Raw genomic sequence first — 23,327 nt, forward strand, 5'->3', positions numbered from 1 at the left:
GGTTTCCTCCGGGTGCTCCGGTTTCCCCCACAGTCCAAAGACATGCAGGTTAGGTTAACTGGTGACTCTAAATTGACCGTAGGTGTGAATGTGAGTGTGAATGGTTGTCTGTGTCTGTGTCAGCCCTGTGATGACCTGGCGACTTGTCCAGGGTGTACCCCGCCTTTCGTCTGTAGTCAGCTGGGATAGGCTCCAGCTTGCCTGCGACCCTGTAGAACAGGATAAAGCGGCTACAGATGATATGAGATAATAACCAACCAGCAAAGACATGTTAAGATGCTCACTTTTACAAGCCAGTCAAGTGACTAATGGATAAAACCCAAAGTCTGGCCTACCTAAATCTACTGTTTCACTGTGAATACATAATGCTGGGAAAGAAAATGTGTCCAGAATTCCATTTCATGTTGTCTTGAGACCATTATAGATGGTTTGGTCTCTAGTTCTTGAGTCATTGCCTATCCAGTAGGCAAACAACTACAATGGTAATTTCATGACTTGAAGTGATGTGATGCTCTCATTTCATTCAACTATGAAAGTCTCATAAAAGATTTGTACAGGTCCATTGTGACTGTTTTTTGATAACTGAAATCACCACTAGGCCCCCAATATTTATAAATTAAGAGCACTGATTGTTAATTACTCCTGTCTGCAGTCATTTGTTGTTTATACTTGATATGACTATTACCTCTTATTATTTTTATTTTTTGGCAGTCAATTAAGGAGTGCACAGCTGACATGGATTCGGATACCTGGAATACATACCATATTGTCAGCAACCGTGCACGTGCAGTGTGTTATGCCACACGTCAGCAGCAGTTTCGAAGGCAGACTGAGTTTACTGTGAATGCCCTAATCTCAACAGCAGCAAGTCAACTGGATGCTATGAAAGACCTGAAGGTCTGCATATGAAATTTTCATTGTGTGTGGGTTTTCTTTCTTTAACAATAATGGGTAAGCTGTTTACTTCAAGGATAATTGTTATATTGTGCGTTTAGTAAATGGTGCTTATTGACACTTAATTGGTGATCAAGTAAATTTAAAAAAAACCTATGAAGAGCTTGAATGCACTCAGTTGGTGGCTACACCCATCTTGCACCCACTGGCCTTTTTATTAGGTATAGGTATATTTTGATGTATATGTGGAAGAAAAAAAAATACTTTCTTTAGATAATCAGTAACTCCCATCCATGTAATAGGTTTATTTTCAATAATGGCTGAGGAGCAGTCTCCCACCAAACTAAGTTTCGCGTGCCATTATATAGGATACAAATTATAATAATACTCAGGTGATTGGTTACAAAGAGATGATGATGATGATGATGATATTTATTGAGGAAACTTTTTTCATGATTTTCAAAAAGGACCTCATAAGTTAAAGCTACTAAAATACAAGCAAATAGTATTTAAAACATTAAAAAAAAACTAAATCATGAATATCTAGTACGTAAAAATAATGTTGAGCTTAAAAATACGAACATTCCCTGATTCTCTAATTTCCTAATTAAGTGTATTGTAATCTTCTGACTGCATGAAATGCAGTCTTTTGCTTTCCCCAGTTCCTCTGAGTTTTGGGGAGCCTGAGTTATCCTTATTTCTTGTTTATAGCTATGTCGATCTTGATGCCTAATCAAATTGTGTTCTACAGGTCCATTTAGATACTTGTACACGCATCTTCTCTGGAACAGTCTTTTTCTCCAGAGATGCCCACTTAAGTGTGGTAAGAGCATGCCTGGCAGAAGAATAAAAAGGTCTATCTAGAATTAATTTAGCAGCCTTATTTTGTAGTACTTGTAAACTGGCCATTAAAGTTACATAATGTTTGTCTCCCCCAAACTATATCCAAAGGCATAACAAGACCATTATAAAAAAGAAGGCACAATTTAAAAGGCAATACATGCTTGATGCGTCCAAGTAAACCAATCCTTTGATTAATTTTACTAGCCACATATTCAACATGGTTTGTCCATGTAAAATCAGCTGATGTATAAATTCCTAGATATTTAAAACTACGGACATTATCCACGTTATGATCGAAGATAGTGTTGGGGCACTTTTACTTTCCAGTCTGCGATTACTGCCTATAAGCATACATTTGGTTTTCTCCAGATTCAGTGTTGACTTATGTTCCTTCAGCCACTTTGCAACAGTCAGGAGGTCTTGGCTTGGCTTTTCACTCAAATCCTGGGACGACAAGCCATAACAGATCACTGTGTCATTTGCATAGAGTGACGCATAACAGGAATCCAACACACTTGGCAAGTCATTGACGTAAATGGCAAACAACAAGGGGCCTAGAATATTCCCCTGGGGGACCCTGCGGGTAACAGACAGTTTGCTGGATAACTCATTTTCGCAGCATGTGCGCTGTTTCCTATTCATGGTCCACCATGTCTAAAGCCTTAGAGCCAAAAACATGGCCCCGCATAATTTCCCCTGCTCCATATTCAGAAGAACTTTGTTGGCAAAGGATGTTAGTGCAGATACAGTAGAAAGTAAGAGACAAAGTAATTCATGCCCTATGGTAAAATCAACATGGATTACCATAATTCAATTTAAATTTTATTATAGAGGAAGCAGGAAACAACCCATACTTAGTCACCAATTGATGTCATAAGAGTAAGAGATGTAATTTTCAGTTCAACTAGAGGTGAAAAACATCACTATAAATTCCAACTACATAATATCTCTCCTTCCTTAAGTATTCCAAACTTGACAGACTTAAAATTATGGTCCCTAGAAGTAAAATCCCCTCTACACAGCTGCACACCCACTCAAGATAAGGGACACTACAAAGTCATAAGCCTTTCTACAACCTGGAGTTACAGAAGGTCTCCTTATACTAGGAATTAACTTCACTGAAATGAGAGAAAAGAAATAAAACTGAAAAAGGCTCAAAGTATGAAATGAACTCCATTAAGCCTAGGTCACAACCGGATGTACGATTTTTTTTTTTTTTTTTTGGCCGTGCAATTTTTGGCGTTTCCCAAATCGCTGCTTTTTTTTTGTTCGTGGAGAAAGACGCATGTTGGCCGCAAGTTTGTCTTGCAACCTGAAAAAAATGTAAGCGCCCATAGTTTGTTTGACATGACAAAGAACCTCAGCGGCCGGTCTACGGCTCGAAAATCAGCACGTTACACGCGCGCCCTCCGTGCGTTTTTTGCACGTAGACCAGCTGTAGGAGCACGTATGGCCGGTTGTGACCGAGGCTTTACCATATGTAATTATTAGTAGCCCGTCTGTTGCTTTATCAGCCACTCTTGAGAGCATGGCTTCTTGAACCTTTGTAGCTAGGCACAGGTGGGGTTTTTTTTTTTAAATACTGGAACACCCACCTCTGTCAAGTCAGTAAGGTGAAATAAGTTCAGATTGAGGAACTTGAGGGATTGAGCTTGCATAACAGAGCCCTATTCATCCTGCCAACACTGCCGTGTATTTGCAGGAAGGTCAGCGTGAACTACGGGACATGACTGCTGCATCGCTGGACAGGCTGTTGGAGGGTCACAGTGCTCTACAGCTTCAGCAAGGGGCACTAAAGGAAGGTCAAGAGCAATTGGATGCTTCAATCGCAGCTAATTTGCAGAGGTTGGCACAGGAGAAGGCTCTGATCAGCAGTGGGCAGCAGTTGGTGGCGCAGCTTATCCAGGGAATTACACAGAGAATCGGTATGTCTCATGGATGATCAGTTCAAAAAAATTCTTGTTTGAAATTGAGCATTTCTGTCTGTTCATTTCTGAAATGCACTTTTGTTGACCGCTCGTGTTGGGATTCTTTGAGAGGGATTGTTTTTTAATTACAGGTTTGGGTGTGTGATTAAGATGTGAATGTCTGACATGTCCCTTCTGTTCTGTATGCTTAGAGAATGTCGGTGAGCAGTTGAAAGGTCAAGGTACAGATGTGCAGGAAGGTCATCAGACTATTCTGAATGACCTGGCTGAAGTCAGAGGGCGTGCACAAGAGATCTACAGTAAAATGGGTAAATCTTCACCATACCACATTTAGCTACCTTAGTGGTTTTTAAAATGGCTTTTTTTTGGGGGGGGGTTGACAACTAGTATATAATGTAGTCTATAATAGATGGGCTAAATAATAATTCAGTAGTGTAATAAGTTTTGCATATCTTTTTGTGTTGTCTTATTAGTGAGCCTGCATGGTTTTATTTACAAGACATTAGCACTGTGTGTGACATGTATTGATTGGTGAATGCATTTTTGTATCCATGGCATGTTAACGTCACACCTGGCTGCCAGTTCTTAATCTTTCTAATCTAGCTACTTTATGTAAATTGCTTATTTGAAGTTTGCTTCAGGTCTTGGGTATGTGATGAATAATGCTTAAAAACTGAATAATTTACCTTGAAACTGCTGGAAAAATGCTTGAATTTCATGTAAGCTAAGCTCTATGAACCCTGAAAATACTGTCCGGTCCATAAGTATTTGGACAACGATGTAATTTTGCCTCGATCCACAATCACAGTGGATTTGAAATGACTCGATAAAGATGAGTTTGAAGTGTAGAATTTCTGCTTTAATTAAAGACCGTTAACAAAAATATTGCATTAAGTTTAGGAATTGCAGCCGCTTTTTAAAACTTAGTCCCTCCAGTTTCGCAAGCTCAAAAGTAATTGGACAATTGACTGATGGTGTTATGGCCTGTTTCCTTGTTATTTCATGAGTTAACTAAAATAAGTTTTGGGGGCGGCAGGGTGGTGTAGTGGTTAGCGCTGTCGCCTCACAGCAAGAAGGTCCGGGTTCGAGCCCCGTGGCCGGCGAGGGCCTTTCTGTGCAGAGTTTGCATGTTCTCCCCGTGTCCGCGTGGGTTTGCTCTGGTTTCCCCCACAGTCCAAAGACATGCAGGTTAGGTTAACTGGTGACTCTAAATTGACCGTAGGTGTGAATGCGAGTGTGAATGGTTGTCTGTGTCAGCCCTGTGATGACCTGGCGACTTGTCCAGGGTGTACCCCGCCTTTCGCCCGTAGTCAGCTGGGATAGGCTCCAGCTTGCCTGCGACCCTGTAGAACAGGATAAAGCAGCTAGAGATAATGAGATGAGAATGAAATAAGTTTTGGAGTTGATTCCAAGTGTTCAGTTTGCATTTGGCAGCTGTTCATGGGAACTGGCAATATGCAGTCAAAGGAAGGAGGCCATTAAGCTGAAAAAACAAAATTGACATATGAGAGATAGCATAAATATTAAGAGTGGCCAAATCAACAATTTGGTATTTATTTATTTTTTTTAATAAAGAAGGAATGCACTGAGCTTAGTAACACCAAAAGGCCTGGACGACCACGGAAGACAAGGTTGATGACTTTGTAGAATTCTCTACTGGGTAAAGGGTGGGGGGGGGGGACCCTTCACAACATCTAACTCAGTCAAGAACACATATGCTTATGCTGATCAGTGTCTTGGTCTACAATCAAGAGATGCCTTCATGAATGGACATTCAAAGGGTTTACCCCAAGATGCAAGCCACTGGTAATGCTCAAGAACAGAAAGGCCAGATTAGACTTTGCTAGAAGGTTTGCCCAGTTGTGAAACAAGATTCTTTGGGGCCAAGTAGAACTTGTACCAAACCTGGGAAGAGTATGGAGAAGGCAAAGAAATTACAACCCCGATTCCAAAAAAGTTGGGACAAAGTACAAATTGTAAATAAAAATGGAGTGCAATGATGTGGAAGTTTCAAAATTCCATATTTTATTCAGAATAGAACATAGATGACATATCAAATGTTTAAACTGAGAAAATGTATCATTTAAAGAAAAATTAGGTGATTTTTAAATTTCATGACAACACATCTCAAAGTTGGGACAAGGCCATGTTTACCACTGTGAGACATCCCCTTTTCTCTTTACAACAGTCTGTAAACGTCTGGGGACTGAGGAGACAAGTTGCTCAAGTTTAGGGATAGGAATATTAACCCATTCTTGTCTAATGTAGGATTCTAGTTGCTCAACTGTCTTAGGTCTTTTTTTTGTCGTATCTTCCGTTTTATGATGCGCCAAATGTTTTCTATGGGTGAAAGATCTGGACTGCAGGCTGGCCAGTTCAGTACCCGGACCCTTCTTCTACGCAGCCATGATGCTGTAATTGATGCAGTATGTGGTTTGGCATTGTCATGTTGGAAAATGCAAGGTCTTCCCTGAAAGAGACGTCGTCTGGATGGGAGCATATATTGCTCTAGAACCTGGATATACCTTTCAGCATTGATGGTGTCTTTCCAGATGTGTAAGCTGCCCATGCCACACGCACTAATGCAACCCCATACCATCAGAGATGCAGGCTTCTGAACTGAGCGCTGATAACAACTTGGGTCGTCCTTCTCCTCTTTAGTCCGAATGACACGGCGTCCCTGATTTCCATAAAGAACTTCAAATTTTGATTCGCCTGACCACAGAACAGTTTTCCACTTTGCCACAGTCCATTTTAAATGAGCCTTGGCCCAGAGAAGACGTCTGCGCTTCTGGATCATATTTAGATACGGCTTCTTCTTTGAACTAGAGTTTTAGCTGGCAACGGCGGATGGCACGGTGAATTGTGTTCACAGATAATGTTCTCTGGAAATATTCCTGAGCCCATTTTGTGATTTTCCAATACAGAAGCATGCCTGTATGTGATGCAGTGCCGTCTAAGGGCCCGAAGATCACGGGCACCCAGTATGGTTTTCCGGCCTTGACCCTTGCGCACAGAGATTCTTCCAGATTCTCTGAATCTTTTGATATTATGCACTGTAGATATGTTCAAACTTTTTGCAATTTTACACTGTTGAACTCCTTTCTGATTTTGCTTCACTATTTGTCGGCGCAGAATTAGGGGGATTGGTAATCCTCTTCCCATCTTTATTTCTGAGAGCCGCTGCCACTCCAAGATGCTCTTTTTATACCCAGTCATGTTAATGACCTATTGCCAATTGACCTAATGAGTTGCAATTTGGTCCTCCAGCTGTTCCTTTTTTGTACCTTTAACTTTTCCAGCCTCTTATTGCCCCTGTCCCAACTTTTTTGAGATGTTGCTGTCATGAAATTTCAAATGAGCAATATTTGGCATGAAATTTCAAAATGTCTCACTTTCGACATTTGATATGTTGTCTATGTTCTATTGTGAATACAATATCAGTTTTTGAGATTTGTAAATTATTGCATTCCGTTTTTATTTACAATTTGTACTTTGTCCCAACTTTTTTGGAATTGCGGTTGTAAATGTTCTTAAATGGCCGAGCCAATTCAGCACATCTTAAATTTGCTTTATAAAACTGCGAGCAGAAGGTTCCATACCCACTGCAGCCATCTTAAAAGTTCCTGCTTAAAGGCCTGGTAAAGCATCTCAAGGGAGAAAACTCAGCATTTGGGATGTCCATGGGTTCTAGACATCAGGTAGTCATTGACTGCAAAGGATTTGCATCCGAGTATTAAAATCGATGCTTAAATTTATAATTGTTAGTTTGTCCAATTACTTTTGAGCCTGTGAAGATGTAGTGATTACATAAATAATGGCTGTAATTTCAAAACGGTGAATGAAATATTTTTGTCAAACTGTTTTGAATTAAAACTGAAAGTCTGTACTTCAATTACATCTTGATGGCTTCATTACAAAAATGGTCACTGCCCAAATACTTATGTACCTGACTGTATATACTGTATGCATATCCTGGTTGTGATTTTGCTATTGTGTTTTAACTCTAAGTCTTGTTTCAGAGCTTAATTTGAATGGAGTCCTGCAGCAGCAGAACACAACAGTTCAGTTCTACGCTGAGCTCATGAGAAAGCTGGAACGCATGAACAGCACTCTGGGATACATGCTGACATACCTGGACAGCATGCAGAGCAGGCTAGAGGATCGACTCCATATGATCCAAGAATACTTGGGATGGGCTGGTACTTATTATTTAAAGCATGTTAAGAGTAAAATAATAAAAAGTGCTCACACATCTGGAGCTGCATTCTAAGCTAAGGTGTGGAACATCTTTCTCAGGTGATTTAATCACAAGTGGACAAGGGTGACACTCTTTACATGTACTTTTTTGTGTTGAACATGGAAATTGCATTTTGTGACTAGAAGAGCTGGTAAATCTGCCAAAAGTAACCAAATCGCCTCAAGACCATCCCAGAAATACTAATCAGATACTGAAACTTCAACAAAGTCCATATTCAAGTCAAAGAGCATTTCCTAATTAAAATACCAGGCACTTGGATTGGTTGATTTTTGGGAAAAGCAGTTGTGCAGGTGCACACTGTCTGTTCAGGGATTTTTAACAAAGCAGTGTGATATAATTTGACTGACCACTGACTCTGATTCCAGTTTTATTTGCAACTGCCCTGAGGCCAAGCAGCAGAGTTGTGGCAAAACTTGGTGCATCGCTTCTCTAGTGGCAGTGGGGTGCAGAGAATGGGCTTTGTGGTTAAGTGTACACTACCGTTCAAAACTTTGGGGTCACCCTGACAATTTTGTGCTTTCCATGAAAAGTCAAACTTTTATTTCCCACCATAAGTTGTAAAATGAATAGAAAATATAGTCAAGCCATTTTTCTGGCCATTTTGAGCATTTAATCGACCCCACAAATGTGATGCTCCAGAAACTCAATCTGCTCAAAGGAAGGTCAGTTTTATAGCTTCTCTAAAGAGCTCAACTGTTTTCAGCTGTGCTAACATGATTGTACAAGGGTTTTCTAATCATCCATTAGCCTTCTGAGGCAATGAGCAAACACATTGTATCATTAGAACACTGGAGTGAGAGTTGCTGGAAATGGGCCTCTATACACCTATGCTGGGAGCGATTTGCTGGGGGGGGATCATCCCCCCCCCCCCCCCCCCCCCTGGTTTTTATCTCTGCTGAAAAAAAATCCTCGGGGGGAAAACCCCGTCAATAAAACAAACAAACCAAAAAAAAAAGTTGACATGACAGGCATGTTGTGACACAGTTTTCTATGGTCTACATTGCACTCACTTTCAAAATGACCCAAAGTGGCAGCTTTGATGTTCACGAATGTCCCCAGCAAACAGATACATTGTAGATAATAACAATATCCAGAGTGTGAACGTGGATTTAGCGCCATGAATCACATCCTTACTGATGAGCGCAACAGAATGAATGTATCCACACTGACAGCCTTCTTTTCCTCGCTGTCAATGGGCCAGACGTGCGTTCCTTCCCTGCTGAGAAATTCGCAGAAATGTGGATTAAAGAAGGGCGAAACGCAGCGGATAGTGCACCGATGGGAAAGCAGAAAAGGCCACATGAACTGCGCCATCAGAGCAAACTGTTCATTTAGTATTCATGTATTTTAGTGATTTTCGAGTCACTGTCCATTTAATCCGGAGGGAGCGAAACATCACAGCAACGCGACAAGCAATGCGAACTTTCTTGTGTGTTGGTGTTCGTGTATTTAGTCAGAGAGATAGGAAGATGAATTTACTATCTCTGGTTTAGCGTTCGTTTTCATTTAGTGTTATTCATTTGATATCATCGGATGTTATTGAGCTGTTAGCCTATTGTTACCTTAATTTTGTGACGTTTCATGATTAAAAAAAAAAAAAAATCTCTCTCCCCCCCCCCCCCCCCCTTCTAGTTTTTTGACAAATCGCACCCTGCACCTATGGAGATATTGCACCAAAAACCAGCAGCTAGAATAGTCATTTACCACATTAGCAATGTATAGAGTGGATTTCTGATTAGTTTAAAGTGATCTTCATTGAAAAGAACAGTGCTTTTCTTTCAAAAATAAGAATTTCAAAGTGACCCCAAACTTTTGAATGGTTGTGTAGCTCAGAGAGACTTGCAGGGGTCCTGGTGTGCTACCATGAATCTTGCCACAGAAAATGTGTGATGCAATGAACACTCCTATAACCTATCCGTTTTAAAAAGAGGAAAAGAAGCTGATGTCCCAAATTTTCAGAGGAACGAAAAAGTGACATTCTGGAGGTGTGTATAAAAACCTCAAAGGCAATGAGCCAAATGTCTGTGCTGTGTAAACACCAGTCTTTATTGTCTGTTCAGTACAAAAAGGTCAAGATCAGCTTAGAAGTATCAGGAAAAGGATATTTTAATGTTTTTAAAACCCCATGCCAAAACTGAATTAAGTGGTTGGCCTGATTTTATTATTCATTTTTAAATTCAGGTCCAAGTCTGCATGCCATGTGGATATGCATGGTGCATGCTGTCTATTTCCTGTTCTCTGCGGTCCTGCTGTCCTTCTTGCAGTGTCCCATGTTCTCCCGTGTCTCTCTGCTCATCATTGTGCCCATCAATGCCATCGCTGAGGTCAATCAGCAGTCAGCTCTCGACCTGGTCACGCTCTCTCTGCTCCTCTTTATACTCTCGCTGGGTTAGTTGCTGTACTTCTGTTCACTTCCATGTTTGCAAGGCTTTGTAACTGAATCTATGCAATAACATTGTGTGATCTTGCTTTCCAGCACGTTGGTTTGTGCTGCAGTTGTTGTGGGCCCTGTCTAACTTGAAGGGCCAAAAGTGCAGTGATTGTGTTCATGCTGCTCTTCTGGCTCCTCCAGTGGAGAAGACTCCTGAAAACTCCCCAAACCCTGCATACAATCCAGCAACCTCCTCAACACCTCTAGAGTAAGTCTTTTCATAAGGAAGAACTACTTTAGCCCTTTGTGTCCTACTAAGGAATGAAGGCACATTTTAAACTAGAGCATTTCTTTATAGCAAACATTAAGTGTAATTTTTTTTTTTTGGGGGGAATCCTCTTACTTATTTCTTTGCCCATTGTCTCCCCAATTTGGTCACCTGTCAATTCGTACCCACTAGGCAGCTCTTCCCCATCATACAAGTACCAACCTGGTAGGGGAGAGCATTTTACAACCCCAATTCCAAAAAAGTTTGGACAAAGTACAAATTGTAAATAAAAACGGAATGCAATAATTTACAAATTTCAAACTGATATTGTATTCACAATAGAACATAGACAACATATCAAATGTCAAAAGTGAGACATTTTGAAATTTCATGCCAAATATTGGCTCATTTGAAATTTCATGACAGCAACACATCTCAAAAAAGTTGGGACAGGGGCAATAAGAGGCTGGAAAAGTTAAAGGTACAAAAAAGGAACAGCTGGAGGGCCAAATTGCAACTCATTAGGTCAATTGGCAATAGGTCATTAACATGACTGGGTATAAAAAGAGCATCTTGGAGTGGCAGCGGCTCTCAGAAGTAAAGATGGGAAGAGGATCACCAATCCCCCTAATTCTGCACCGACAAATAGTGGAGCAATATCAGAAAGGAGTTCAACAGTGTAAAATTGCAAAGAGTTTGAACATATCATCATCTACAGTGCATAATATCATCAAAAGATTCCAGGGGCGATTCTAGCATCTGATCTTTGGGGGTGCTTAGCCCCCAGAGCTGACAGAGGCACCTGGCTTGAACGACAGTGTTTCCATGTTTATTCCGTATTTAGACTAGACTTAACTAGACAAGAAGACTAGACAAGACTAGACTTATGCAATGTTTTAACAGAAGCTGACCCAATAAACTATGATATCTACACATTTACAACCACAAAGTATCTCGATATGGATGATAAATGTCGTTTTTATCATTCTGTTCATAGACCAGGGAACATCAATATTGCATTATGCATATTATTGTGTTGTGTTTAACAATTGTAACTCCAGTCTGTACCTTCACATCTCGCTATGCCAGTAATACTCAGGTGCTACTTCGAGTTCCTCATCGGCGTGGAATCCAGTTAAAAAAAAAATCATGTCGTAGCAAGCACTCGCGCGGACAGGCAACCCAATCAGAGGGGACGCAAGGAGGAGAGGGATTTTACTGGTCATAGAACTATCACGTAACAGGTGAATTCAAGAACACACACACGCCCGCGCACACATTCATTGCGCAGTGCGCAAGGGCACTTATTTCTGAAAATTACGTCCAAAAGCAATGTTTTTGAGGGTGCTGAGCTAGGGGGTGCTGAGCTCGTTTTTGGGGGTGCTTGAGCACCCCCAAAAATAGGCTAAACACGCCCCTGAAAGATTCAGAGAATCTGGAAGAATCTCTGTGCGTAAGGGTCAAGGCCGGAAAACCATACTGGGTGCCCGTGATCTTTGGGCCCTTCGACGGCACTGCATCACATACAGGCATGCTTCTGTATTGGAAATCACAAAATGGGCTCAGGAATATTTCCAGAGAACATTATCTGTGAACACAATTCACCGTGCCATCCGCCGTTGCCAGCTAAAACTCTGTAGTTCAAAGAAGAAGCCGTATCTAAACATGATCCAGAAGCGCAGACGTCTTCTCTGGGTCAAGGCTCATTTAAAATGGACTGTGGCAAAGTGGAAAACTGTTCTGTGGTCAGACGAATCAAAATTTGAAGTTCTTTATGGAAATCAGGGACGCCGTGTCATTCGGACTAAAGAGGAGAAGGACGACCCAAGTTGTTATCAGCGCTCAGTTCAGAAGCCTGCATCTCTGGTATGGGGTTGCATTAGTGCATGTGGCATGGGCAGCTTACACATCTGGAAAGACACCATCAATGCTGAAAGGTATATCCAGGTTCTAGAGCAACATATGCTCCCATCCAGACGACGTCTCTTTCAGGGAAGACCTTGCATTTTCCAACAAGACAATGCCAAACCACATACTGCATCAATTACAGCATCATGGCTGCGTAGAAGAAGGGTCCGGGTACTGAACTGGCCAGCCTGCAGTCCAGATCTTTCACCCATAGAAAACATTTGGCGCATCATAAAACGGAAGATACGACAAAAAAGACCTAAGACAGTTGAGCAACTAGAATCCTACATTAGACAAGAATGGGTTAACATTCCTATCCCTAAACTTGAGCAACTTGTCTCCTCAGTCCCCAGACGTTTACAGACTGTTGTAAAGAGAAAAGGGGATGTCTCACAGTGGTAAACATGGCCTTGTCCCAACTTTTTTGAGATGTGTTGTCATGAAATTTAAAATCCCCTAATTTTTCTCTTTAAATGATGCATTTTCTCAGTTTAAACATTTGATGTCATCTATGTTCTATTCTGAATAAAATATGGAATTTTGAAACTTTCACATCATTGCATTCCATTTTTATTTACAATTTGTATTTTGTCCCAACTTTTTTGGAATCGGGGTTGTACTTCAAGACATGTGAAGTCAGACAAATGCAGGTTTTTGAACTGCTGCTTATGTTGAGTCATGGGGTGGTATACCAAAAACCGCTGTCTAACCTCTTCTGCATACATAAACTCATAGATACCCACGAATGATTTGGTGTTGCCGTGATTTGAAAGGGGAGAGAGCAATACCATCCTTCCCACCCAGACCACATGGCCAGTTTGACTCCTTTGGCTTCTGGTCATGTGTGGCAGAGACATCATTAGGACTCAAAGTTGTGATCTGATGACAAGACGAACAACTTTTTATCACTCGATTCAGTTTGTTAGTTTCAGATTATTTGCACTTAAATAGGATCTGTAATATGAAAATTATTTGTTCATTAGAATCCAAACAAAAGTAGAATTTTGTTTTTAGTCTTTTTTTTTTTTTTTAATTAAATCTGAACAAGACAGTGGATTTTCTCACTTATTCTAACTACATGTGCCTGTTTTTAGAGGAGACCTGGATTGTGATTTGGGGTTCGAGGTGCCATGTCTTGATCAAGACAGCTTTATGACCGGTGCGTTCTTGTCGCGTGTGTGTACACATACTGGAGTGCTCTAAAACATACATTCATAGGTTTGTCCTTTATTGTGCTTGGTGTAGGCGACCCATGTATGGTGGCTTTATCGCCATCCCACACTTATGAGCCACTTGGACATGGATGTCTGTCTGTAGGCACCCCCAGCCATTCTACACCCAGACTAAAGAGTCGACATAGCCTTGGACGAGTGAGTAGAAGACACATGGGCATGAACACAAAGCACTCATCATTTTTATTTATTTATTGATAAAGAGGAAAAGTGCCAACTTCTTTTTATTCATATAATATATAGGTCCCTCACTTTTCTTTTTAAAGCTAATACTGGGCCTCTTTTATCAAGCTGGATAAAAAAGGATTTATTCATAATGCATTTGTGGGAGCATTTAAAAGAAACTTGGATCTTCATGAAAATACTGTGAGTTTACAAAAACGCTTGTATCGTACTGCTTCTGAGGGTCTAAATGTATGAATAAGACAACTAATGTAAACCTTGTTTGATAAAGTTTAAATGCAGGGGTGATAGCGTTCCGGTGCGCTGCGCCGGATTTCCGGCGCGCCGTGGCTGGGGGGGGAAAAAAAAAATCTAGTTCGCCCATTGTCCTGTGTCATTCTGAGATGCGCAGATAGACAGTAAAGGGAATTCGGAATTCCCTTTACTGTCTATCTGCGCATCTCAGAATGACACAGGACAATGGGTGAACTAGATTTTTTTTTTTTTTTTTCCCCCAGCCGCGGCGCGCCGGAACGCTATCACCCCTGTAAATGGCTTATGTTCACAACACTTAGCAGATGCCCTTATCCAGAGCAATTTACAGACGTGCTTTTGAGTCTCTATCATTTTCACACATGCGTACGCTGGTGCTGGGGTCAGGGGCTATGAATACCATACCTTTTTTTTAATTTTTTTTTTTTTTGAAAAGGACATTTTGTATCATTGGCATTTAATTAAAGAATGAAAAATAAAGCAAGCACAGTAACACAACCCCAAAAGTGACCAATAAAACTCTACAATCTATGACAAATGTCGCTGTATTAAAGGAAGACAGGCTGGCCTGCCTCTACATAGCTATAAGCCATAAACTAATGCCCCAGCTGATGGGAGATTAAGGGATTTCACACTCATTGTGAGGAAAAGGATTTCTAAAGGCCGGCATGACTTGAGGTGTGTTTTTATATAAAAAATTTTTTCCTTAGCTGTTTATGCTCATTTCAACACTGAGCTTTGCCTTTTATGGAATTTTGTGGGCATCACCAAATGCAAATTAGCTGTACACACACCTGGTGGTTTTCAGCTTGGTTTGGCTTGCACAAACATTACATGCAGTTTTACTGAGATATTGTGATGAATGAGGCCCATTTGTCTGTCTGATAAAGTATTTTATCTGTCTACCCCAACACTTCATAAAACTATGAATCTTTTACACGTGTTCTCATTCAACATCAATCATGATATGGTGCTTTTAAAATGGAGAATAATAAAATATTAATTTTTTGTTAAAGGTTTCAATTTTGGAAAAGAATTAAAAATTTAATAAACATTTTAATTTCATAAACTTTAATTTAATAATACTTTGCCTGTACTGCTTGGCAGGCCGTTCTTGAGACCATTACCCAGAGGAACCTGGGCGGTGTCTTGGATACAGTTAGCCAATCCCGGAGCTCCAGCCCCAATCAGTCAGTCTCCAGCAACAGGTATGTCAATCTAAAATGACACTTTGTGTGGATTTTTGTCATCATACTGATTTGTTTGTTTAGTACATTCTGTAAACACTAGCTTAACTTTTTCTTATCACAGCTCTTTGTCGGGGCGTCCTCTGTGTAGTGGCACCACCAAGCTGGGACAGCCATGTAAGAAGAGGGCACTGGCAGGTCAGGACTTCTGTAGGGTTCATGAAGTAGGGCACAACTCCTATGGTCACCTGTGAAACTGTAGCACTCCACTGCCACCTGTAGCACCAGCAAGTGTATTGTGTGTATCTTGTGTTTTTCTCCAACATCGGCACTTCGTTTGTTTTAACATTTTTGTCATGGTCTGTTTTTAATTCATCCTCTTTATGGATAGAAGATGGTGTAAGGGTTTTTATAATAGATTATTAAAATATAATTTGTATTTGTCTTAAGTGCAGTTTGTAATTTTTTTTTTTGTAAAATCATTTTTAAAATATTGCTTTTGGAAAAGCAGTAGCTTCCAGATGACCTTGTCCATTAATCATGAGCCTAGTGCTTCTACAAAGTTTAACAGGCCACTTTTTAGTGCAACATAGAATTAAAATTAATCAATAGTTGAATTGTGTGTTGGGGGCAACTTGGATAATTACAAAGCTCTGACATCACCAGGGCTCTCAAGTTTTGAAGTCAGTTCAAAGCAACAAGGCTGGAATGTGAAGGTACGCCCGGTGGAAGTAGGCTGCAGGGGATTCATAGCCACCTCAACATCTGGGCTACTCGGAGATGGGGGTGCGAGGGAAGGCCCACAGGCAGGCAATCAAGGATCTCTCCAAGGCTGCTGAGAAGGGGAGCCAGTGGCTGTGGACCAGGAGGAAGGACCTGACATGGGGCTCCAAGTGTGTGATGGCTGATGGGAGTGAACCTGGGACACTGGGATTCACTGCTGAACCCTCTGGAGGTGTCGTGGGCCTATCAGCGAAACACCCAAGAAGGAGGGCGCCCACTTGAGAACCCAAAGGATGCCATCACTCATTTGATGGCCACAGTGTCTCGTCGGTGCCTTAGGTATCTATTGGATAACACCTAGTCCTACATAACAGATCTGTCAGGAAGGGCGGGGTGGTGTTGGTGAGGGGTGTCGGCGGCGGTGCACAGGGGGGTGATGGGGGAGGGGGGTATGATTGGTGTTGTGCGTTGTAAATGTTAGTGGCAGATTTTGAGGCCTTCAGTACGGGGGTAGGGGGCTCCCACTTGAAACACAGTGGTTCCAGGCCTGCCATTTTAACAGCCATGATTGAGGAGAGAGTTCTGTCAAGGGCAACGTGTAAATAGGAGCACGTAACAATCTACTACTATATCTGTGTATTTTGCAGTTTGGCAAGTACCCAGTAAAGGAAGAGATGAAGGAAAAAAAAAATCACTGAGTTTTCATTCAAGTGTGCAACACTAGGACTAAAAACAGGTGTCAAAAATAGCTGTTGAAATTAGCAAGGATTCAAGATTGAAGTGGCTAGACAAGCTCACAGACTCTGGGCAAACTGATAGTTAACATTAGCTGGAGACAATATTTCCCAACATCAGCTTTCATTATTTTTGTGATGCAAGTACTAATTTCGTTCAGGAAATACAAAAATCATATGAAGAGATGATTTACTGTACTGTAGGCTACTCATCGAATATGGCGCTCCTGCGTCGTCCAATATGTCGGTCTGCACTTCACCGCATTGTCTTCTTTGGAAAGTTATTGGCGGGATCACGTAAATTTTACCCGGATACAACAATGCTATTTTTTTGATTGGCTGTTGGGTAGCTACATTTCTCAATTTATTGATCGGTGTGTGGCAAGCTATTTCTGAACTCTGCAGGGAAACCGCTTGATGCCTGCTCTTCGTCCACAGCTAAATAGCGGCGCACCTTGGTGGGCATTGTCTTAGTAATTTCTGTGTGTGAGAGATGCAAGGTGTGGCATGTGAACTGCTTGAAATGCGTGTATCTCGCGCCCAATGCGTGAGACTTGAGAGCCCTGCATCACTCATTTAGTAGTTTTTGTTTATTGTAAAAATACATTAGCCTTATGTGGGCTGTCTGCCAAATAAGTTCTGGTAAATTATGGGGCTTTTCCACTACCAACGCTGCTGAGTTGGGCTGAGCCGTGTGGTGCTGAGCGGGGCTGTTGGAGTTGCATTTCGACTACAACCGCACTGAGCCGTGCTGGCTGGAAGTGGGTGGACACATTGGGTGGAGTTAGCGAAAGTGGGTGGACGTCACGTGATGTCGTTAGGCGGCGCAAACAGTGACATCCGTGACCTTTAAAGCGGTAGTCTCACGACCCGGATAGTAAACAATAAACATGGAGGACATGGAGTTGTTAGTGTTGCTGGTCTTGGTGCTGTGGCTTGTTGTCACCGACAACGCCAACAACAAATTTGTCATAATTCTTCTTCCGGGTTTACAGATGGTGGTTAAAGATCCCAGCGTGCTCATGGGGCGTGTGTGGGCATGTGAGGACACTCCTCCTCACCAATCAGTGCACAGGGGAGTGTCTCCTCACGCCCCCAGCCCCACTCGGCTCGGTTGGGCTCACTTCAGCCCCACACCAAAACCATGCGAGTTTTGGGGGCTGTAAGGCTGAAGTGAGCTCAGTCGTGCTGCTCTGAGGTAGTCGAAACGCGAGCCGTGTTGGGCTGAAGTGAGCTGAAAAAGGGTAGTGGAAAAGGCCCATTAGAGGTTACTGTAAAAACAATGTATTAGAATGAGCGCTTTTAATATAAACCTGTTAGTTGAATTAGAACCGAGTTGCTGTTGCAGAATTATCACACTAGATAAGCAACACCTTCAGACCAATCTGAAATGAGCATTCAACAGCACTGTGGTATAAAATACAAACGTACTTGCATAAACTAAAGTAAAACTAACTTCAGTAATCCTAACAAAAGATCAATGCACATCCTTTCTTGCCTCAGTGTTACCTGTTCTATTAGATCGTACCATAATTACTGTGTAGAGCCATGAGGTTAGTTTTGCCATCAGTTTATGATGGACATGCATTATTACCTTCACGCTTTTTGATGTATAATGGTAGCTTGTGAATTTTTTTTTTTTCCTTAAGTTTAAATAAGACATGCATGAACACCACCTTCATGATGTGCTGCATCAATGTACGCTAAACCATGATCAGAATGTATGCATCTGTATGTGCCACGATGGTGAAAAAACAGAATAAGGGCTGTTTAGATAGTAGGAAGACTTTAATATAAATTCACTAGTAATTTGAACAAAGTTTAGCATAATTGAATGGTTGAGGCTCAATTGAGCACAAAATGTTTATTAAATGAGATGGTGACTTGTTTCATCTTATCTCAGATCCATCAGCTCTGTAATGAGAAAATGACATGAATTAGTTCAATCATGGAGTAGACATTTGCTGAGAAATAGTTTCAACAACAGCAGACCAACTCTTGAAGACTTGCCTTCATTTCTTCCCCCGTTTTCTTCTGGAAGCAAATGCACTGTAACATGAACAAACAGTGTCATAGTCTATAGTGGCAGATAGTCCCAACTATCTCGTTTTATAGTAGAATAAACCGAAATAACTCACCGTTATGTTCAAAAGCTGCATCATGTTCAAAAGTGTTGTCGGTTGCAATAGTTTGATACCAGTGGCTTCCTGCATTCCTTAGGGTGATGGTCCCATCTCCAGTTTGAAAGAAAGTCAAGTTTTTCATTATACACTGATAGCACCACTTCATCAATGTGACAAAATAATTAATTCAAGCTGAGGCAAGTACCATCTTGTTGTCTGGGCACAACAGCATGTGCTCCTTCTATGGGTGGAGGGCCTGAAATTTAAGAGAAGACGTTACAGTATCTTAAACAGTACAGTGGCAGCATGGTTCCTCCCCCCCCCGACAGTCTCTGCTGTTTACTGAAGGTAAAAGGAAGGCGTTTGTCAAGACTCTTTCCTGTTCTGGTACGTATGTGACGGAATGAACTTCCTCTACTTGTCTGAAAAGCTGAATTATTGGTAGTCTTCAAACATCTAAATACCTACCACTTCCTGAAATACTTAAATTAGTACTTTCGTTCAAAAAAAAAAAAAAAATCTTGTTGTCTTTGTGCTTTTCTTATTATATTACTTCCCCAACATGGACTTTTAGACTGATGGTATTCATCTGTGACCTAGTGAACCAGTATCAAGAGGTATTTTTTGATAGAGGCCTCAAAGCACTTATGCAAGTCGCTCAGGATAAGGGTGTCTACCAAGTGCCATAAATGTAATCAGAGTAATTTAATTCTTAGCTAAAGAATGTACAGTGGATATAAAGTGTACACACCCCGTTAAAATGATAGGTTTTTCTGATGGGCTTTTCTGGGAAAAGTTTTGAAATTATTTATCGTGGTCGCTTTTTTTTTTTTACATCAGAAAAACCTATCATTTTAACAGGGTGTGTACACTTCTTATCTCATCTCTCATTATCTCTAGCCGCTTTATCCTGTTCTACAGGGTCGCAGGCAGGCTGGAGCCTATCCCAGCTGACTACGGGCGAAAGGCGGGGTACACCCTGGACAAGTCGCCAGGTCATCACAGGGGTACACTTCTTATATCCACTGTAAATACATAAAAATAAGTACATTGCAAAATGCTGTATAATTAAATTGCAGTAAAATACAATGTATTATTGGTCATTTTCTCACCAGTGTAATTGGTACGACTTGTAACCTGTCCTCTAAAGGTATTTCCTGCCAGAATTGCACCCATCTGCACACCACCTCCTGTAACGTCTACGTTTACTCCATTATGTGCTGTGAGAAGAACAAAATCATTTCCAACCTCTGAACATACAAGACAGACCCTGAGTTAAGTGTAAGGGTGTTTTGCACAGATATTTACTAAATGAAAGTACTTACTATAGTTTTGGTTTCGTGGTGGTCCGCCAGCCATGTCGCACAACTGAGAAGAAAGATGTACCAAACTGCAAAGGTTTTCTTTCTTCTTCTTGCTTCCTTTGTTCATGCGTTCCTTTCTTCTTGCGGCTGACCGTATTGTCTCCCAGTCTTGTATATTTCCGCTTCTGGTGATGTAAGTCGTACGATGACGTAAATATTGTGTTCAGATGTAAAATAAACGTGTTTTAAAAAAAGAGAATATATAAAAATGAAATGGTACATATTTTCAGTGATATTTTGTTCCATTGTAAAGGCTTGCACTTTGTTTTCGAAGTACAGAATCAGGTTTACAGGAAATGGAAGCAATAAGAAGAGGGTGAGGAGACAGAGCAGGACATGCCTTCAGCCGTGAAGAGGCACATTTAAAACAGATCAGAATGAATGGGGGAAGGGTGGTATTATACTTGAGCAAATCCAGAAGGTATTAAATGTCAAACACATTGAGCTTATCTCCGATTCAGAAAAGGAGACACAAACCTTGCAATGTACAGTCAGGTCAATAAATACATAGACACTGACAAATGTGTTTTGTTTGTTTTAGCTGTCTACTACAGTATACACTCTTACAACTCCGATTCCAAAAAAGTTGGGACAAAGTACAAATTGTAAATAAAAATGGAGTGCAATGATGTGGAAGTTTCAAAATTCCATATTTTATTCAGAATAGAACATAGATGACATATCAAATGTTTAAACTGAGAAAATGTATCATTTAAAGAGAAAAATTAGGTGATTTTAAATTTCATGACAACACATCTCAAAGTTGGGACAAGGCCATGTTTACCACTGTGAGACATCCCCTTTTCTCTTTACAACAGTCTGTAAACGTCTGGGGACTGAGGAGACAAGTTGCTCAAGTTTAGGGATAGGAATGTTAACCCATTCTTGTCTAATGTAGGATTGTAGTTGCTCAACTGTCTTAGGTCTTTTTTTGTCGTATCTTCCGTTTTATGATGCGCCAAATGTTTTCTACGGGTGAAAGATCTGGACTGCAGACTGGCCAGTTCAGTACCCGGACCCTTCTACGCAGCCATGATGCTGTAATTGATGCAGTATGTGGTTTGGCCTTGTCATGTTGGAAAATGCAAGGTCTTCCCTGAAAGAGACGTCGTCTGGATGGGAGCATATGTTGCTCTAGAACCTGGTTATACCTTTCAGCATTGATGGTGTCTTTCCAGATGTGTAAGCTGCCCATGCCACATGCACTAATGCAACCCCATACCATCAGAGATGCAGGCTTCTGAACTGAGCGCTGATAACAACTTGGGTCGTCCTTCTCCTTTTTAGTCTGAATGACACGGCGTCCCTGATTTCCATAAAGAACTTCAAATTTTGATTCGTCTGACCACAGAACAGTTTTCCACTTTGCCACAGTCCATTTTAAATGAGCCTTGGCCCAGAGAAGACGTCTGCGCTTCTGGATCATGTTTAGATATGGCTTCTTCTTTGAACTATAGAGTTTTAGCTGGCAATGGCGGATGGCACGGTGAATTGTGTTCACAGATAATGTTCTCTGGAAATATTCCTGAGCCCATTTTGTGATTTCCAATACAGAAGCATGCCTGTATGTGATGCAGTGCCGTCTAAGGGGCCGAAGATCACGGGCACCCAGTATGGTTTTCCGGCCTTGACCCTTACGCACAGATTCTTCCAGATTCTCTGAATCTTTTGATGATATTATGCACTGTAGATGATGATATGTTCAAACTCTTTGCAATTTTACACTGTCGAACTCCTTTCTGATATTGCTCCACTATTTGTTGGCGCAGAATTGGGGGGATTGGTGATCCTCTTCCCATCTTTACTTCTGAGAGCCGCTGCCACTCCAAGATGCTCTTTTTATACCCAGTCATGTTAATGACCTATTGCCAATTGACCTAATGAGTTGCAATTTGGTCCTCCAGCTGTTCCTCTTTTGTACCTTTAACTTTTCCAGCCTCTTATTGCCCCTGTCACAACTTTTTTGAGGTGTTGCTGTCATGAAATTTCAAATGAGCCAATATTTGGCATGAAATTTCAAAATGTCTGCTTTCGACATTTGATATGTTGTCTATGTTCTATTGTGAATACAATATCAGTTTTTGAGATTTGTCAATTTATTGCATTCTGTTTTTATTTACAATTTGTACTTTGTCCCAACTTTTTTGGAATTGGGGTTGTATATATTTAAGTAATTAAACTTTATCATTTATTTTCTTGATGATTCACTTTATCGATTGTTACTTGAGTATGGATAGTGGGATTGCGATGCTGGGAATCAAACCCTGGTCTCCCAGACGCAAGACTGAGGCTAACTGAATCAGGCTAGGGAGCTGGCCACCCTGTGAGCTGCCATATGGGAGCAAAGAGCTGGTGTCCCTATGGATTGCATCATGTTCTGCCCTCTCTAAAACAAGTGTTACATATCAATAGTGATTACCATTTGTTCTGTTTGATCCCCTGCTGGATTCAAGTGACAGAAGATCAGAAACTTCTGAGAATCAAGGTAAGCTAAATCTAATATCTTATTTCAGCAAGCTTGACTCTAGCTAAGGACTATTTTAATGCAAGCATTCCCCCCCGTAGATATGAGTTACACAGCTTGGACAAAATATGAAGTGTGTGACTGGCTTGAGGAAGAGGGTTTTGGTGATTTATTCAAACACATTTGCTGGTGAGGTATTGAAATGAATTATCCATGTCCACGATGTCCTGTTAAAACCAGTACACAAAACAAATACCTGAAACACCTGGAATTGTATCATCAATGTGAACCTAATTTTGTTGTTGAATGTGACAAAAATGGATGCCCCAGTGCATGTACAAAAATATCATCACTCCGAAAGCATCTAGCCCAGAAGCACAGCACCAGAATCCAACAGGAAAATTTTTTGAAAATTTTAAACGACATCTTGCCTTTTTTTTTTCTTCTCAAGCTTCAGGAAGTTCACACGTTACCCCAAGTAGTACAAACAACTATTACTGAAGGTGTTGGGGAGCTTTCTCATAATTTCAATGAGCAATATCAAGATCTGCTAAAAATCTGTCTGGAGGACAAGACTGAAGTAGATCAAAAC

General features: G+C 41.0%; 1 protein-coding gene across 2 annotated transcripts in view; it reads left to right on the top strand.

The window, feature by feature from the left end:
- Positions 1-15,776, top strand: part of bmb (brambleberry) — a 20,870-nt gene extending 5,094 nt beyond the window's left edge. For both annotated transcript variants that reach the window (XM_060914709.1, XM_060914708.1), the window contains exons 4-13: positions 712-897; positions 3,440-3,662; positions 3,857-3,973; positions 7,688-7,867; positions 10,108-10,314; positions 10,403-10,565; positions 13,568-13,632; positions 13,719-13,843; positions 15,248-15,348; positions 15,452-15,776. In XM_060914709.1, coding sequence (XP_060770692.1) covers positions 712-897; positions 3,440-3,662; positions 3,857-3,973; positions 7,688-7,867; positions 10,108-10,314; positions 10,403-10,565; positions 13,568-13,632; positions 13,719-13,843; positions 15,248-15,348; positions 15,452-15,581 — 1,497 coding nt within the window. In that variant the 3' untranslated portion in view covers positions 15,582-15,776. The remainder of the gene's footprint in view (positions 1-711; positions 898-3,439; positions 3,663-3,856; positions 3,974-7,687; positions 7,868-10,107; positions 10,315-10,402; positions 10,566-13,567; positions 13,633-13,718; positions 13,844-15,247; positions 15,349-15,451) is intronic.
- The last annotated feature ends 7,551 nt before the right edge of the window (positions 15,777-23,327 follow it).

This window comes from Neoarius graeffei, chromosome 2 (genome assembly GCF_027579695.1).
Source record: "Neoarius graeffei isolate fNeoGra1 chromosome 2, fNeoGra1.pri, whole genome shotgun sequence".
NCBI classification, from domain to species: domain Eukaryota; kingdom Metazoa; phylum Chordata; class Actinopteri; order Siluriformes; family Ariidae; genus Neoarius; species Neoarius graeffei.